Source organism: Bubalus bubalis, chromosome 1, assembly GCF_019923935.1.
Source record: "Bubalus bubalis isolate 160015118507 breed Murrah chromosome 1, NDDB_SH_1, whole genome shotgun sequence".
Taxonomy (NCBI): Eukaryota; Metazoa; Chordata; class Mammalia; order Artiodactyla; family Bovidae; genus Bubalus; species Bubalus bubalis.
In genome coordinates, this window is record NC_059157.1 from 171,637,510 (window position 1) to 171,656,600 (window position 19,091).

At 41.3% G+C, this 19,091-nt stretch overlaps 1 protein-coding gene across 1 annotated transcript in view; it reads left to right on the forward strand.

Annotated features, from left to right (window-relative positions):
- The first annotated feature begins 566 nt into the window (after nucleotides 1-566).
- GK5 (glycerol kinase 5) overlaps nucleotides 567-19,091 on the forward strand; it is a 79,150-nt gene continuing 60,625 nt past the window's right edge. The window contains exons 1-3 of the mRNA XM_006078015.4: nucleotides 567-819; nucleotides 12,314-12,407; nucleotides 14,035-14,110. Of these exons, the coding sequence (XP_006078077.1) occupies nucleotides 673-819; nucleotides 12,314-12,407; nucleotides 14,035-14,110 (317 nt within the window). The 5' untranslated portion in view covers nucleotides 567-672. The remainder of the gene's footprint in view (nucleotides 820-12,313; nucleotides 12,408-14,034; nucleotides 14,111-19,091) is intronic.

Sequence of the window (19,091 nt, forward strand, 5' to 3'; positions counted from 1 at the left end):
AGGTAAAGGACCCCCCGAGGGACTTTCAGACTCCTGAAAAAGCAGTCATTGGGGGTGGAGGTTGGTGGTAATAACAGCCACCCAGCGCCTTGTCCCTTTTGCCCCACCAGAGGGCTGGGGAAGTTCTAGAGCGTTATTTCATTTAGCAAACCTGACCAAGTTTTCTGGGGAGATAAGTCCTGGGGAGAAACTTTCAGTTTATGAATAAATACCTTCGGCCGAATTTTTAATTTCTTTTCAGTTTACTATTTTTCTTAATAGATTCATAATATGTAACCAGTTAAAAGAAATGCGGACACGGCCGCAGGGCGCTTAGAGTTAGGAGGGAAATCATTAAAATTACCGGCCAAGGTAACTTTGAGAGAGGCTAGTGTGTGGAAAACGGGGCGGAGCCGCGTGGCCCGGACTCCAGGGACCCACCCCCTTCCCGCTCACCTCCACCCTCCCAGCTCAGCCACCGGGCCCGCGGGCTATCCTGCAAAGAGTCGTTGCGCAGCCGTGACGTCACTGCGTCGGGGCGGAGCCCGCGGCAGGGGCGGGGTCTGTGCCAGATCTCGCGGAGGGGCGGGCCGGGGGCGGCGGCCTGGCGGGGCGCACTCCGCCACTGAGGTGCGGGAGTTTAGAGCGCGTCCGCTCAGCTGGCGGCTACGGGAGAGAGGCGTGCGGGTCGGGATGTCAGAACAGTCTACGGTCCCCGAGCAGAGCGCGTCGGACTCGCGGCGCGCAGGCTTCGTGCTGGGGGTGGACGTAGGCAGCTCGATGATTCGCTGCCACGTCTATGACCGCGCGGCACGAATCTGCGGCTCCAGCGCGCAGAAGGTGACCGGGGAGCGGGCGTCGGGGCAGCGGGTCTAGGTCGCGCAGGGCACCCGGGATCTGGTCGCTGGGAGGCGAGAGGGTTGGACCGCCTATCTGGCCTGGACGCGGCCACCTGCGGCACCGCGGGCCCTCGGTCCTGAGCGGCGCGCCTGGACCGGCCAGATCCCCGCATTCCCTCCCCGGGCCAGCCTGAAACCTGCGCGCTCTTTCGGTCCTGGCTGAAGACATTAGGGGCTCGGATTGTGACCTCCGATCACTCACTTGCTTCCGCTCACCTGAGGATTCGGCTCTCTGGCCTAAGCTGGGTGGGACTGCGATGAGTGGCAGGGCAGGGCAGGGCAGGGCTGGCTACGCGTATCCTGCCAGAGAGGGTGCTTTTTGATTTGCTTGGTTTTTCCTGCACTTCCTAGATAGACCTCCAACCTTCTCTTTATTTACATTTGAGATTTTTAAGACTTAATGGAATTTAACTTTATGTTTGTCATTCAGTTGTCATCATCAACTGCTTCTCAAAGTGCAGAGCGACTGATTTCCAGGAATATAAGTATTGCACAAGTTTTGAAGGCTGTGTTGTCATTACCTTTCTCCTTTCCATCTTGTTCATGAAAATGTCTTTTTCTGGTTTGAGAAACCTCCCAAGTCATTAGTTGTTACTAGTAAGGCAACTAACAGATTGGTATTCGTCTGATCTTGTTTCCATGAAGTGTTGATTTCTTATAGTTGCCAGCAAATAAAAAATAATGGGAATTCCATATGACGTTTTTATTTACTCTTCTTTCCAATACCAAGATCTTAAAAAAAAAAAAAAAGTTTATTTGGCTGTGCCAAGTCTTACTTGCAGCATGCAGTATCTAGTTCCCCAACCAGGCCCCTAGCATTGGGAGCGTGGACTCTTAACCACTGGTGCACCAGGGAAGACCCTCAACATATTTATGTTAGTAATTTCACAGGTACGGAAGCTGTTAGTTACCTAATCCATTCCCAGCAGCACTGGACTCCCACATTTGCTTGGTTCCTACACCTCTTCCCATCCGCTAAGAAGTGTTTTTCAGCCGCAGGGGTTGCCCAGGAGCAGGTCCAGCCAAAAGAGTGCTTTGAGCTTTTTTTTTTTTTTTTGGTTTGAGGACTTCCTCATTCTGGTTTTAGGACCTGAATAGAGACCTGCTCACCTGTACATGAACACTGCCCACCTCTCCACCACATACCCGACCCCTAACCCCACCTGAAAGGAGAGATGAAAGGTGGATTTTCTCCTTCAGCGACTATGTACTGCTTATCTCTTTATGTCTTTATCAGAAAACAAAGATACTTTTCACAGTCTCCCTTATAATTCTAGACACAAAGTACTTTTGTTTTAAGCAGTGATTTTTTTTTTTAAAGGAGTTAAAGTGTTTAGAACCAAAGGGATACAAAAATTGTAAGAAGATAACAAATTTCATAGTTGCTATATAATTTGGGAGAAACCATTATTATTTATTTTTTTAATGAGGTAAGAGTCTCAAAGATGAATCAAGATTGCTGTTAAGTAGCAGGAGACCAGAATGGTTTGCCCAGACTCAAAACTGGTGAAGGTGTCTGGAAAGGTATGTAAGTAAATAAAAATACAAAAACTCCTTGCCCTTCGAGGATGAAGCATTGTATCTTAAATTAAGGAGTAAGTAGAAAGCAACCCCTCTCAAACTGATGGGAGTTTGCACCAGTGCTTCTGAAAGCGTGGTTCACAGTCTGTGGGGGTTGAAAGAGAGAAACTAAGATTTAGAAATTTGTGTAGCAGTTTGGCAAAGTCATTTTGTATTTGTTGACCGTAGTAATAAAACATTCGGGATTTTACTTTGTATGTTATTTTTTCCCTATAAAGTTGTTTTAATTATGTCTTTGAAATTGTTGGTCTACAGTGAATTAGAAATCAGAAAAAAACCTAACAGCAACTGGTCCTTTGCTTCAGATATCTTGATTCCTTTGGCAAAAATGGTCTTCTTGGCCTACGTTGCTTCTTCAGTTCAGTTGCTCAGTCGTGTCCAACTCTTTGCACACAATGCACTGCTGCACACCAGGCTTCTCTGTCCATCACACACTCCGGGAGCTTGCTCAAACTCATATCCATCGAGTCAGTAAGGCCATCCAACCATCTCATCCTCTGCCGTCCCCTTCTCCTCCTGCTTTCAATCTTTCCTAGCATCAAGGTCTTTTCCAGTGAGTCAGTTCTTCATATCAGGTGGCTGGAGGTATTGGAGTTTCCGCTTCAGCATCAGTCCTTCCAATGAATATTCAGGACTGATTTCCTGTAGGATTGACTGGTTTGATCTCCGTGCAGTCCAAGGGACTCTCAAGAGTCTTCTCCAACACCACAGTTCAAAAGCATCAATTCTTCAGCACTCAGTTTTCTTTATGGTCCAACTCTAACATCCATACACGACCACTGGAAAAACCATAGCTTTGACTAGATGGACCTTTGTCGGCGAAGTAATATCTCTGCTTTTTAATATGCTGTCAAGGTTGATGATAGCTTTTCTTCTGAGGAGCAAGCATCTTTTTATTTCATGGCTATAGTCATCATCTGCAGTGATTTTGAAACCCAAGAGAAGAAAGTCTGTCACTGTTTCCATCATTTCCCCATCTCTTTGCCATGAAGTGATGGGACCAGATGCCATGATCTTAGTTTTTTGCATGTTGAGTTTTAAGCCAGCTTTTTCACTCTCCTCTCTCAATTTCATCTATAGGCTCTTTAGTTCCTTTTCACTTTCTGCCATAAGGGTGGTGTCACCTGTGTGTCTGAGGTTATTGATATTTCTCCTGGCAATCTTGATTCCAGCTTGTGCTTCCTCCAGCCCAGCGTTTCTCATGATGTACTCTGCATAGAAGTTAAATAAGCAGGGTGACAGTATACAGCCTTGATGTACTCCTTTCCCAGTTTGGAACCAGTCTCTTGTTCCATGCCTGGTCCTAACTGTTGCTTCTTGACCTGCATACAGATTTTTATTGAGGCAGGTCAGGTGGTCTGGTATTCCCATCTCTTTCAGAATTTTCCACAGTTTGTTGTGACCCACACAGTCAAAGGCTTTGGCGTAGTCAATAAAGCAAAAGTAGGTTTTTTTCTGGAATTCTCTTGCTTTTTCTATGATCCAACAGATGTTGGCAATTTGATCTCTGGTTCCTCAGCCTTTTCTAAATCCAGCTTCTTAGCACCTAGTTTATTATTTCTTAGTTACAGAATAAATAATTGAATTACATTTAGTCATATTAGGAAAATATTAGGAAATCAGTTTCCTTCATGGGACTCTGGATTAGACACAGAACTTGTATTTGTTTTTTCAAAAGGAAATCACACCTCTGCTAAGTTATGTTGGAAAGAATATATAATAGAAACACACACTTAGCATAGGATTTGATTGGTACTGCCAGGACTATTCGGAGAAGGCGATGGCACCCCACTCCAGTACTCTTGCCTGGAAAATCCCATGGATGGAGGAGCCCGGTAGGCTGCAGTCCGTGGGGTCGCTTAGAGTCGGACATGACTGAGCGACTTCCCTTTCATTTTTCACCTTCATGCGTTGGAGAACGAAATGGCAACCCACTCCAGTGTTCTTGCCTGGAGAATCCCAGGAACGGGGGAGGCTGGTGGGCTGCCGTCTATGGGGTCGCACAGAGTCGGACACGACTGAAGTGACTTAGCAGCAGTAGCAGCAGCCAGTACTCTTGCCTGGAAAATCCCATGGACAGAGGAGCCTGGAAGGCTGCAGTCCATGGGGTCTCGAAGAGTCCAACATGACTGAGCGACTTCACTTTCACTTTTTACTTTCATGCATTGGAGAAGGAAACAGCAACCCACTCCAGTGTTCTTGCCTGGAGAATCCCAGGGACAGCGGAGCCTGGTGGGCTGCAGTGTATGGGGTCGCACAGAGTCAGACATGACTGAAGTGACTTAGCAGCAGCAGCAGCCAAATAAATAGCTTGAGAAAGAAAAACTGAAGAGATCACTCTTTAGAGATATGAACAAAATAGGCTTTATTGGTCTTTTCATTAAAATGGAAATCCCAAACAGGAACTTTTACATGAGAAGGCTAGTACTGAGGCCTCTCAGAAGACTTTAATTTTACCTCTTATGGTATTCATTTTTTAAATAGCAGAGACCCACATTTATAGCCTTTTTCTATAAGTTGTATTTTTTCTTTCTTTTTTAATATTTATTTTTATTTATTCATTTGACTGTACTGTTCTTAACTGCAGCACAGAGGATCCTCAATCTTCCTTGCAATATGTGGGATTTTTTTTTTTTTTAAGTTGCAGCATGTGAACTCTTAGTTGCATGCAGCATGTGGGATCTAGTTCCCTGACCTAAGATCGAACCTGGGCCCCTTGCATTGGGAGCACAGAGTCTTAGCTGCTGGACCACTAGGGAAGTCCCAATAAGTTAAAAAAATCTTTCTGTGAACTCTTAAATATTGGTGTTATATATGAGAGTAGTGTTCAGAGCCTTGGAAATCCTACATGTGAATGTTTGCTATTTTTAGTTTTTCAAAGTGAAGAAAGTTCATCATGTTCCCCATTGGAACATCATGCCATTGTGAGAAAATAATAACATTTTGGTTGGAAGAACAGGACAGAAAGACCACTCCAAAGGAAACTGGACTTTCCAATACTGTGTTCCCTCTGTACATTCTTGAAAAGAACTGGTTGTTGTCTTTTGTTTTTAATCAACACATTTTCTTCTTAGCTTTGATTATATTCTTGATCTTGTATTTCAGTTTGATCTTCTAAACTGTTGTGACATGTTTGGTGATGGTGAGCTGTCTGGGTTGGTGAAGTGGGGGGACGTGACCCTGGAGTGCCACTGCCAAGTCTAAGTTGTTGACTTGACACAATGATGGCCATATTGAGTTTTTTGGGATGCGGAAGTATTTATTACAGTTGAGTCATTACATACAATCTGTGGTCATGAAAGTTTTGCATGGAAAGAAGAGAAATGTTATTTGATAGAAGGGGAATTGTTCAGTCACTAAGTCATGTCCGACTCTTTGCAACTTCATGGACTGCAGTGTGCCAGTCTTCCCTGTCCTTCACTATTTCCCGGAGTTGGCTCAAATTCGTGTCCATTAAGTCAGTGATACCATCCAACCATCTCATTCTTCTGTCCTCGGTCTTTCCCAGCATCAGGGTCTTTTCCAGTGAGTCGGCTCTTTGCATCAGATGGCCAAAGTACTGGAGCATCAGCTTCAGCATCAGTCCTTCTAATGAATATTCAGGGTTGATTTCCTTTAGGATGGACTTAACCACCGGGGAAGTCCCTACAGAAGGGGAATAGATTTTGTTATATCTGTTTATTTCCAGTGGGCTCACTGGGGAATAATACTGATTGATTGGCAATATAGATTCTTTTTTCATGTCATCTCTGTGTCACCCTCATGCTGCCCACATTGTCAGTGTTTTCTCCCAGTTCCTTTTTTTCTGTTTATTTTGACCTTTTCTTATGTGTTAGAGGTTTTCCTTAAATGATGATCTTTGGTTGGTTATCCATTCATATTTTCAATACCGTGTCTTACTTTTCTCAGCTATATCTAGTATTTGCAAGTAAAGAATGCCTCTGGTTCAGCTCCTCCAGAGAGTAAATCTCGTACCTTCTGCTGTGTTAGGGAGGGGCAGTGGATCTGACTGCACAAGGAGTGTGAGGGTCCTTATAAAGAGTGAGTCACTCTGTTCAGCAGCATCTGGCATCCCAGTCTTTTGAGGTATCTCTAATTTTCAGAGTTCTACCTGAGATTCTGCCAGGGGTTGAACAGAGATGTATAATCTGAGTGGGTAGTGAGGTATGCAGTTGTCTCCTCCATTCTTAGCCCTGTACCACCTACCCACTCACTGAGAGTGTTAAAGACATTTGTTAAAACCTGGTCTGAGCTTCCTTGCTCTCTTCTTGTCTTTCTGCATAAACCTTTTTTCATGTTTTTAGTTTAATGGCAGTCTTGAGAGGAATTGGAAATAAAACACTTATGTTCAAGCCATTGTTTTAACCTGAAGCCAAAGATTCTTTTTTATCTTATTTTTTAAATTAGCAGAGTAAGATGAGACTTCTTTGGTGAATAGCTTCTGTGAGTTTTAGTACATGTTGGAAGTAACTGAAAAACCCTTGTACAAGCCATTTATAGTCACTTTCCTCCCACATCTAATCTCTGAAAACCACTGATCTGTTTTGTATGACTATGGTTTTTTTTTTTTCCTGTCCTGAAAATATCTTGTAAGTGGAAAAATATAGTAAGTAACCTATGAAGACTGACTTTTTTTCAGCATAATACCTTTGAGATTCATATATACTGTGTGTATCAGTAATTCATTCCTTTTTATTTCTGAGCAGTAATCCATTATATGAATATACCGCATTCATTCACCTGTTGAAGTATATTTGCATTGTTTTCAGTTTCTGGTGATCTTGAATAGAACAGCTGTAAATGTTTGTGTACAGATTTTAATGTGAATGTAAGTTTTCATTTCTCTGGGATAAATACCTAGGAGTGGGATTGTTGCGTCACATGGTGGGTGAATATTTAACTTAACAAGAAATTGCCAAACTTTTCCAGAGTGACTCTTATCATTTTGCATTCCCACCAGCAATGTCTGTGAATTCTGTTTTTCATCAACACTTGATATTGTTAGTTTTTTTTTATTTTAGATGTAGTGTTATCTCACTGTGGTTTTGATTTGCATTTACCTAATGATATTGAATATTTCCATGTGCATATTTTCTGTCCATATGTATTCTTTGATAAAGTGCTAGTTCAAGTTTTTTGGCCATTTTTTAATTGAATTGTTTTCTAACTGTTGTTGTGTTTTTTTTTTTTTTAATATATTCTGGATATAAATCCTGTGTTGAACACATGATTTTCAGATATTTTCAACTAGTCTGTACTTGGCTTTTTCATTTTCTTAACAATATCTTTGGCAGAGCACACATTTTTAATTCTGATGAAGCTCACTTTATCAATTTTTCTTATTTTATTAATCATACTTTGGTGTCATGTCTAAGAACTCTTCACCTAATCCCAAGTCAGAAAGATTTTTTGCTGTGATTTCCTCTAAGCATTTTACAGTTTTACATTTACATCTGGGATCCATTTTGAGTTAGTTTTTGGGTAAGAAGTGAGGTTTTTTAAGACTGAGGTTAATTTTTTTTGCATATGGATGTCTATTCCAACTCTGTTGAAAAAGCTATTTTTCTCCATTGAATTGCCTTGTATATTTGTCAGAAATCAACTAGCCATATTCGTGTGGGTCTACTTCTGGATTCTCTTGTGCTCTGTGATTTATTTGTCTGTTTTTATAATTACACTATTTTGATTACTATGGCTTTAGAGTAAGTCTTCAAATTGTGTAGTGTGATTCCTCCAATTTTATTCTTTTTCAGTATTGCTTTGGCTTTTTTAGTTCTTTCACCTTTCCATGTAAATTTTAGAATGATCATATCTATATCTATTAAAAATCCTAGGATTTTGATATGGAATTGTAGATGAAAGTTTTTTGCACTCTAAAAATGTCGAGCCACTTCTTCAGGCCTGGCCTTTGTTCTGATGAGAAGTCCACAGTCATTTGAATTATTATTCTGTGTATTTATTCTGTCTGGTTGCTTTCAGTTTTGTTGTTTTGCTTTCAGTTCTTAGCATTTGAATTATGTTGGACCTGGCTGTGAACTGCTTTGGACTTATCCTGGTGGGGATTTTCTAAGCTTCCTGAATATATAGATTTTAAATCTTTTACTGGGCTTGGGAATTCTTAGCACTATTACTTCCCTTAAGTAATTTGTTTAGGCACTGAAGTCTTTATTTTCTTCTGTAGGGCCTCTGCTGACATGAATATTAGACCATTTTCTCTGTCCCACAGATCCCTGAGGTTTTCTTCTTCTTTTTTTTTTTTTGTTGTTCAGATTAGAGAATTTCTATTGATACTGTCTTTAAGCTTATTGACTTTCTTCTGTTATCTCCATTCTACTGTGGAGCTGATCCAGTATGTGTTTCAATCATTTTCTTTTTCTAATTAATTTTTTCCAATTTTATTAAGGTAAGTTGACAAAAGTTGTATGTATTTAAGGTGTGCAAATTGATCTTTTGGCATACATATATATTGTTAATGAAATAACATAATTAATGTTAATTAAACCACTCTTCATCTCACAAGGTTATCATTTGTATCTGTGTGTGAGTGTGTTGAGAACACTTAACTAATCTCTTAGCAAATTTTGAGTGTATAATACATTAACTCTAGTTACCATACTGTACATTAAGTCCCTAGACCTTATTCATCTTATAACTGAAAGTTTGTATCCTTTGACCAGCATCTCTCCATTTCCCCCACTTAATTATTATATTTTAAATTTTGAAATGGTGAGATTTTTGTTTTTCCTTATGTTTTTTATTTCTTTGCTAAAACTTTCTATGTTCTTATTTGTTTCAAAAGAATTCACCCTTACTTCTTGGAGCATTTTTATAATAGTTGCTTTAAAATCTTTGTCAAAATTATCTGTTATGTTGATACTGGTATCTATTATCTTTTGCTATATGAGCTGAAATTTTTCTGATTCTTAATGTACCTTGTAATTTTGGATTGTATCCTGGACATTTCAAATATCATGTTATAAACCTCTGAGTCTTGTATAAGGCCTATGACAAATGTTGATATTTTTCTTTAATAGGCAGTTAATGCAGCTGTGTTCAGGCTACACAGTCTGACCAGCCTTCCTTGGATTTTGATTTCAATGTTAATTCTGTTTTTAAGATCTTGGAAGTGCTGTTTAGATCTGTCCTGTGTAGTATGTGCCACCTAGAGTTCAGTCTGGGACCTGGGAGTGCTCAGTCGCATCTGACTTTGCGACCCCATGGATTGTAGCTCGCCAGGCTCCTCTGTCCATGGGATTCTCCAAGCAAGAATACTGGAGTGGGTTGTCATCTTCCCCACCCAGGGATCAAACCCATATCTCTTGTGTCTCCTGCATTGGCAGGCAAATTCTTAACCAGCTGCACCATCTAGGAAGCCCCAGGACCTGGGCAGTGATCTGTTTTTTTTTGTTTTTTTTTTTCAAAGTTCTGCTTTTAGCATCTTTGCTATGCTGTCTAGGAGGGCTTCCTTGGTAGCTCAGTGGTAAAGAATCTGCCTTCCAATGCAGGAGATGCAGGTTTGAACACTGGGTTGGGAAGATCCTGGAGAAAGAAATGACAACCCACTCCAGTGTTCCTGCCTGGGAAATCCCATGGACAGAGGAGCCTGGCCAGCTACAGTCCACATGTGCTAAGTTGCTTCAGTCCTCTCTGACTCTTGCAATCCTATGGACTATAGCTGGCCAGGCTCCCCTGTCCATGGGATTTCCCAGGCAGGAACACTGGGGTGGGTTGCCATTTCCTCGTCTGGGGATCTTCCCAACACAGGGATTGAACCTGCATCTCTTAGGTCTCCTGCATTGACAGGCAGGTTCTTTACCCCTAGCGCCACTTGGGAAGCCTGGGACTTCAAGCCCATGGGGTTGCAAAAGAATTGGACACTTAGTGACTAAACAACAACAAAATGCTGTCTAGGAGTGTATTCATACATGTGCAGCTTCCAGGAGAGCCTGGGTGTTCATCCACATCTTTCTGGAGTAGCTTTCCCAAGCTCTTCCCTCTCTGAGATCTTCCTGGGACTTTTTGGTTCCCTGAGCCTCCTCATTTGGGTCCTCTTACCTGAAGCTGGACCTTTCACTATCCCATTCTGCAGGGCACTTCCTATGCCCGCATCCAAGGCTAGGCATCAGAAGGACACACAGAGGAAAAAGCCACAGGGGGATCACCTTACCCTGGTGGGTCTCCAGCACCTGTTCTGAAAGAGGAAGTTTTACCTCCCTCAATATTTGGGGTGCTTGTGGATACTGCTGTAGCTGCCACTGTGAGATAGCCAGCATATAAAAGGATGGAGACGGTGGATAAAAAAGAAAAGTGAGAGATTTGTTCTGTTCCTCTCTGAGTGTTCACAAATGTTCTCCTGGCTTTTCCAGTGCACCTTGGTACCTGCTTCTGGGTTTTCAGGCTGCCTTGAGTCTAGGCCAGGTGATACCAGAAGAAAAATGGGAAACTCACTACCACTTTGGTGGTATTCTAATTCTTATCTTCTTTCCCTGTCTCAGTTCAGTTCAGTTCAGTCACTCAGTCATGTCCGACTCTTTGCGACCCCATGAATCGCAGCACGCCAGGCCTCCCTGTCCATCACCAACTCCCGGAGTTCACTCAGACTCACATCCATCGAGTCAGTGATGCCATCCAACCATCTCATCCTCTGTCGTCCCCTTCTCTTCCTGCCCCCAATCCCTCCCAGCATCAGAGTCTTTTCCAATGAGTCAACTCTTCGCATGAGGTGGCCAAAGTACTGGAGTTTCAGCTTTAGCATCATTCCTTCCAAAGAAATCCCAGGGCTGATCTCCTTCAGAATGGACTGGTTGGATCTCCTTGCAGCCCAAGGGACTCTCAAGAGTCTTCTCCAACACCACAGTTCAAAAGCATCAATTCTTCGGCGCTCAGCTTTCTTCACAGACCAACTCTCACATCCATACATGACCACTGGAAAAACCATAGCCTTGACTAGATGAACTTTGTTGGCAAAGTAATGTCTCTGCTTTTGAATATGCTGTCTAGGTTGGTCATAACTTTCCTTCCAAGGAGTAAGCGTCTTTTAATTTCATGGCTGTAGTCACCATCTGCAGTGGTTTTGGAGCCCCAAAAAATAAAGTCTGACACTGTTTCCACTGTTTCCCCATCTATTTCCCATGAAGTGATGGGACCGGATGCCATGATCTTCGTTTTCTGAATGTTGAACTTTAAGCCAACTTTTTCACTCTCCTCTTTCACTTTCATCAAGAGGCTCTTTAGTTCCTCTTCACTTTCTGCCATAAGGGTGGTGTCATCTGCATATCTGAGGTTATTGATATTTCTCCCAGCAGTATTGATTCCAGCTTGTGTTTCTTCCAGTCCAGCATTTCTCATGATGTACTCTGCATATAAGTTAAATAAGCAGGGTGACAATATACAGCCTTGATGTACTCCTTTCCCTATTTGGAACCAGTCTGTTGTTCCATGTCCAGTTCTAACTGTTGCTTCCTGACCTGCATATAGGTTTCTCAAGAGGCATGTCAGCTGGTCTGGTATGCCACCATATACGTTTTGGAGGTTACAGATAGCTTCTCCATGCATCCTGTCCAGGTGTTGTTGTTTTTTTTTTTTTAAGTTTGACATTTTTTTAAATTACAGAAATAATGCATTTTCATTGTAGAAAGCCTGGGAAATAAAGATAAAATCTTCTGTAAATTTCATGAACTGAATAAAACTGCTATTTTGGTGTATCATCCTTTTTTATTTCATATTTTTTCCATCTTGACATTAGATAATAAATAAAATCTTGTTTTTAATTATTTTAACTGGTACCCTTAAGGCCTATATGCTATTGACTTGTTCTGATTTGTTTTTACTGAATTTTCTCTTTTCCTTAATAGGTAGAAAGTCTTTATCCTCAGCCTGGCTGGGTTGAAATTGATCCTGATGTTCTCTGGCTTCAGTTTGTTGCTGTAATAAAAGAATCTGTCAAAGGTAATTGGATTTATGAAAGTAGAGATGGTAACATGTATTTTGTATATAATAAGAATTTTGTGGGTTTCCTGAATTATACATACAATATTTTATTGGAGTCACAGGTTCCCAGTAGTTTGGGGAGGTAGGACATTTGTGGTTTGTAGTGAACCCACTTTGTCAAGGGAGGGTAGCAGCAACTCTCTCCTCTGCTTGAAGTCTTTTTGAGCTGCAGTATTAAAGGCTCACCTTACTATTTATTCCAGGTTGTAGCCAGTGCCCATTCTGTTTCCTGTTTTGTACAAAATACCAGAGGGTTGTAAACAAAGTTACAACGCTCAGTTCCTGCTCTCAGGAGTTTACAGCTGCCAGTTTACAGCTGCGTTATCTTTATTGTAAAATAAGTTTTTTTTTTTTTTTTTTTTTCCTGTGCGACCTCTTAGGGCAAGTGTTCTCTTGGCTGCAGCCAGGGTCTGGAATCTTAGCTCTTTAAGAACAGTCTCAGTACAGCCTTCTTTAAGAACATGACGAAAGAGGACTTGTAATTTCAAAAAGGTCTTTCACTTCATTTCTCTGACTGAATTGCTTCTCCTAACTTTTCTGGTTTGAAGTATTTCAAAACCTATTTTTAAAAAGTTGGAAAAATACCTGTGTGCTTTCTCCTAGACTCAAATTAGCTGCCCGAGGTGAGAGTTGGTGATGATTTAATAACCTGTCATCTTTAAATACTTAAGCATTATCTCCAAAGATAAGGAGTACTCTCATACGTAAACATCACACGGAAAATTTAACATTAACCCAGTGATATTTTCTAATACTTGATCCTCATTATTCCTCTCTTATCTCAGTCTTGAATAATTTTTTTTTTCCAATCCAGAATCCAACAAAGATGAGGCATTGCTTTTAGTAGTCAGTCTAGTCTCCTTTAATATAGACCACATACCTCATGTCACTGACAGTTTTCAAAAGTACAGATCCGTTTAATAGACTATCCTGTGTTTGGGGATTGTCTAGTTATTTCCTTATGATCAGACTAGGAAGGAGTACTGTACAGGAGGTGGTGTGTCATCCTTAAATTGAGCACAGCTCAAATTGAAGCTGTCCCTAATTTGTTCAGTGGGACAAATTGCTGTTTTAAAAGAATGTCACAGAAACATGTGAGCTGCTGTATTTCAAGAAATTTGGACTTTGAAAAATCCATGTTTCTATTTGCATCCTCGCATGAGTTTGTGTAGTAAATAAGATCTGTGCTTCAGTATTTATGCTACTTTCCATGAGCGTTTCTTTTGTTGCCATCAACCAGCTTCTGTTATAGCTGATCGTTGCTTAAATGAAGATTCTAATTTTTAGTGTTATCAAGGAGAAAATACCATCTAACTTACTTTAAGTGGTGTTTATTTTCTTTCTAATTTTTAAAGCAAAAAGTCCATTTTATTATTATTAGATTATAACTTCTTTTCTCTTTAAGTAAAAAAAAAACTACAAAATCATCCTAGTAATGTTTTATTAGCTCCAATTGTGTTATTAAAATGCTGAACCAAGTTGCTTTTCTCATAGATTATATTAAGTAATTTCTTTTCCATATGATAATATTATAAAGATAAACTTCCTAGGTTTTTAAATGTGTTTTATCTATCTTTATTTTTAGCTGCAGGAATAGAAACGAATCAAATTGTTGGTCTTGGCATTTCAACACAGAGAGCAACTTTTATCACATGGGACAAGTAAGTGCATTGTGTGATAAGAACTCTTGTCACTGGTTTCATGCCATGGTGAACACATTGCTTTGAAACCTGTTTGGGGAGTTTTAAAGTTTGTGAAGAAAGAGGTGTTGCTTGATTAAGAGAAAAGAAATTGGGTCTACTTTCTGGCTTATTACATAAGTTCCCTGCATGTCAACTAGGCTTAACGTATATAAAGTAATAGTAGTAAAAAGACTATTGCTTTCATTAAAATTCAGACAAAGTGGGGATTGAAGTTCTAAAAAATTAGCTTATACCTAAAAAGATTGAGGAGAACCTGACAATTTTTGGATACACAAGACTATGATATGATTTATATTTTAGTCTATTTCAAATTTAATTTTAAATACTTACAACATATGAGGTATGTATGAATTAAACACGATTATAATAGTATAATGGATACCATGCAGTGAATACTTATGATATTTCTTCAGGTTTCAGTATCCTTACAAACAAACCTGTTAGTGGTTACATCTATTTTACAAGGAAATAAACTGAAGCTCAGAGAAATAACTGGAGAAGGCAATGGCACCCCACTCCAGTGTTCTTGCCTGGAGAATCCCAGGGATTGGGAGCCTGGTGGGCTGCTGTCTATGGGGTCGCACAGAGTCGGACACGACGGAAGCGACTTAGCAGCAGCAGCAGCAGCAGCAGAGAAATAACTACATTATTCATAGTCACTCGTTAATAAATCAAGCTAAAATTCCAAATTATCTTTTTGGTTCCAGAGAATATACTCTTTCCACCACTCCTATATTGCCTTCAACATGTATTTCTTTCTTTCTTTTTTTTTTTTTTTAAGAAAAACAACAAAATCACTGTAAAATATTTCTTTGTTACAGAGCTCTAGACTCTAAAGGGCATCTTGAGCTTGGGGCAGTGGGGACGAAAAGTGGTGGATGTAAGGGGTAAGGGTAAGTCTAAGAAATATAATCAAGCTGAATTCACAAGAACTTTACCTTTAATTCAGTGTTAGGAAAGAGAAAGAAGTTTAAATTTTTTAATATTTGATTGTATGGGATTAGGATGGTGAAGTAGGTAGACTTTGAGCTCACCTCCCTGAGTAAACATATCAAAACTATAACTACTTATTGAGTACTTTTTGAAAACACTCTGAAGACTATCAGAAAGGCTCTTCTATAACCAAGGTTATTAAAGGAGGGACCATTTGGAGTCTGGGAGGAAGGAAGGAGAAGCAATCTAATCAGGATCTACACTCTTAGTGGGTGACCCAGAAGAGGAGGGGTATACAGGCTTGTGCATCATCCCTAAGAAACAAGGTGTTTACCGTACTGGGGACCCTAACCCTAAGGTCCAGCACCAAGAATACAAGCCTGCTTGGTTTGAAAACCAGTAGGGCTTGGAGAAGGCAATGGCACCCCACTCCAGTACTCTTGCCTGGACGGCAAGAGTACTTGCCTCCTCCCATGGACGGAGGAGCCTGGTAGGCTGCAGTCCATGGGGTCGCTAAGAGTCGGACATGACTGAGCGACTTCACTTTCACTTTTCACTTTCATGCATTGGAGGAGGAAATGGCAACCCACTCCAATATTCTTGCCTGGAGAATCCCAGGGACAGGGGAGCCTGGTGGGCTGCCGTCTATAGGGTCGCACAGAGTCGGACATGACTGAAGCGACTTGGCAGCAGCAGCAGCAGCAGGGCTTATCAGAGAGCTATAGAAACTGAGACTCCAGACTTGAAGAGCATGCCACAGACTCACCTGCTTCCAGTCCCAGTGCAGAAGCAGCAGATTGAAAACACCTCGTGGTCTGGGGTTACCCTGCCAGGACTGCTCCAGCACACGCCCCAGCCTGCACTGGGTTGCTGCTCCAGCCTTGCCTGTTTCAGCACTGCTCCCAACCAAGTACAAATAACCACTGTGCCAGGGAGAAGTTGAATTAGCTCAGATTTGAGATTCCAGCCCCTTGGGCCTCAACTATGCCTCTGGCCAAAGGAGAGACCACCATCACACTGGAGAGAAGAGGCACTAGCTCAGATTTACGGCTCTAACCCATTTGCTTGTGGGCCTGCCCTAAGCTTGGGAGAGGCCCCAGCTCACATCTGGCTCCACTTCTAACCATTCCTATTCCAATTCTATGCCCTGCTAAGGTGACAGCTTTCCATGCACCCCAAATGAAGACACAGTTACTGCTCACTTCAGGTCCAGGTCTCTCACCAAAAACTGGGTACATGCAGATTGCACAGGGATGCTCCCACACAAGGACATGTCTTTAAGCCTGGGATAGGTACTGCTAAGTCACTTCAGTCATGTCCGACTCTGTGCGATCCCACAGACGGCAGCCCACCAGGCTCCCCTGTCCCTGGGATTCTCCAGGCAAGAACACTGGAGTGGGTTGCCATTTCCTTCTCCAATGCATGAAAGTGAAAAGTGAAAGTGAAGTCGCTCAGTCATGTCCGACCCTCAGCAACCCCATGGACTGCAGCCTTCCAGGCTCTTCCATCCATGGGATTTTCCAGGCAAGAGTACTGGAGTGGGGTGCCATTGCCTTCTCCTGGGATAGGTAACTGTTTCACATAACTTTATAGAAACAAAAAGTGAGAAGACAAATGAATATATACCAAACAAAAGAATAACTTCCCCACACACAAATATACCCCTAATGAAACAGAGATAGTAATTTACTTGATAAAGAGTTTAAAACAATAGTAATAAAAATGCTCACAAACTCAGGAAAAGAATAGAGGAACCCAGTGAGAACTTCAGCAAGGAACTAGAAAATATAAAAACCAATCAGAGCTGATGAATACAATAATTGAAATGAAAACTTCACTAGAAAGAATTGCCAGCAGATTAAGTAATACAGAAGATTGCATAAGGGACTTGGAAGACAAAATATTGGAAACCACCCAATCAGAACAACAAAAAGAAAAAACAATTTTTAAAGGAAGCTTTAAGGGAACTGCTCAGATGGTAAAGCGTTTTGTCTGCAATGCAGGAGACCCAGGTTCGATCCCTGGGTTGGGAAGGTCCGCTGGAGAAGGAAATGGCAGCCCAATCCAGTATTCTTGCCTGGAAAATCCCATGGACGGCGGAGCCTGGTAGGCTACCGTCCGTGGGGTTACAAAGAGTCGGACATGACTGAGCAACTTCACTTTCAAGATAACATCAAGCATACTAACATTCAGGTTATAGGGCTCCTGGAAGGAGATAGAGATAAAAATATTTCATCACATATTTGATGAAATTATGGCTGAAAATTTCCCTAACTTGAAGGAAACAGATACCCAGATCTGGGAAGCACAGAGAGTCCCAAAACAGATGAACCCAAAGAGACCCACATGAAGACATATCATAATTGAAATGGCAAACATTAAGGAGAATTCTAAAGGCAGCAAAAGAAAGCAAAATCACATACAAAGGAACTCCCATAGGGCTACCTGCTGATTTTTCAGCAGAAACTTTGTAGGCCAAAATGAAGTGGCATGATATACTTAAAATGCTGAAAGGGAAAAATCTGCAACCTAAGATACTCCACCCAGCAATGTTATCATTCAGAATGGAAGGAAAGTCAGTTTCCCAGACAAGCAAAAACTTAAGTTAATCACCACTAAACTGGCCTTACAAGAAACATTAAAGGATCTTTAAGTGAAAAAGAAAAGCCTATTACAAAAAATAAGAAAATATTTGAAGGGAAAAAAAATCTCACTGACATATGTAAATATACTGTAAAGGCAGTTGATGAGCCACTTAAATAAGCAGCAATGAAGGTTAAAAAACAAAATTGCAAAGTTAACTATTAATCAACTATAACTGCAATAAACAGTTAATGTGAAAATGTTAGTCACTCAGTAGTGTCCAACTCTTTGTGACCCCATGGACTGTACCCCGCCAGGCTCCTCTGTCCATGGAATTCTCCAGGTAAGAATACTGGAGTGAGTAGCCATTCTCTTCTCCAGGGATCTTCCTGACCCAGGGATCAAACCCAGTTCTTCTGCACTGCAGGCAGATTCTTTACCATCTGAGCCACGAGGGAACACTTAATGGATACTCATGAAAATATAAAATATAACACCAAAACATAAAATGTCGTGGGGTGGTTAGTTAAAAAAAAAGGAGAGCTTTTAGAATGTGTTTGAACTTAAATGACTATCATTCTAAAGAAAGTGAAAAGTGAAGTCACTCAGTCCTGTCCGACTCTTGGCGACCCCATGGACTCTAGCCTACCAGCTTCCTCCATCCATGGGATTTTCCAGGCAAGAGTATTGGAGTGGGTTGCCATTTCCTTCTCCAGGGGATCTTCCCAACCCAGGGATTGAACCCAGGTCTCCCACATTGTAAGCAGATGCTTTACCATCTGAGCCACCAGGGAAGTCATTCTAAAACAAGTAGATATATTTACAGATTGATATATATATATAAACCTTGTGGTAATTGCAGATCAAAGTTCTCCAATAGATACACAAAAGCAAAGGAACCCAAACATAATTTTTAAAAAGTATCAAACCAAAAGAGAAGAGATGAGAAAAAGAAGATAGTAAAGAACTACAAAACAACCAGAAGACATGTAACAAAATGGCAAAAGGTATGTGCCTATTAATTATCCCTTCTAATTTAAATAGACTACTCCAATCGAAAGACATAGGGTACCTGACTGGATGAAAAAAACAGATCCATGTATATGCAACCTAAACAAGATTTAATTCAGTTCAGTTCAGTTCAGTTGCTCAGTCGTGTCCGACTCTTTGCGACCCCATGAATCGCAGCACGCAAGGCCTCCCTGAGTTCACTCAGACTCACGTCTATTGAGTCAGTGATGCCATCCAGCCATCTCATTCTCTGTCGTCCCCTTCTCCTCCTGCCCCCAATCCCTCCTAGCATCAGAGTCTTTTCCAATGAGTCAACTCTTCGCATGAGGTGGCCAAAGTACTGGAGTTTCAGCTTTAGCATCATTCCTTCCAAGGAAATCCCAGAGCTGATCTCCTTCAGAATGGACTGGTT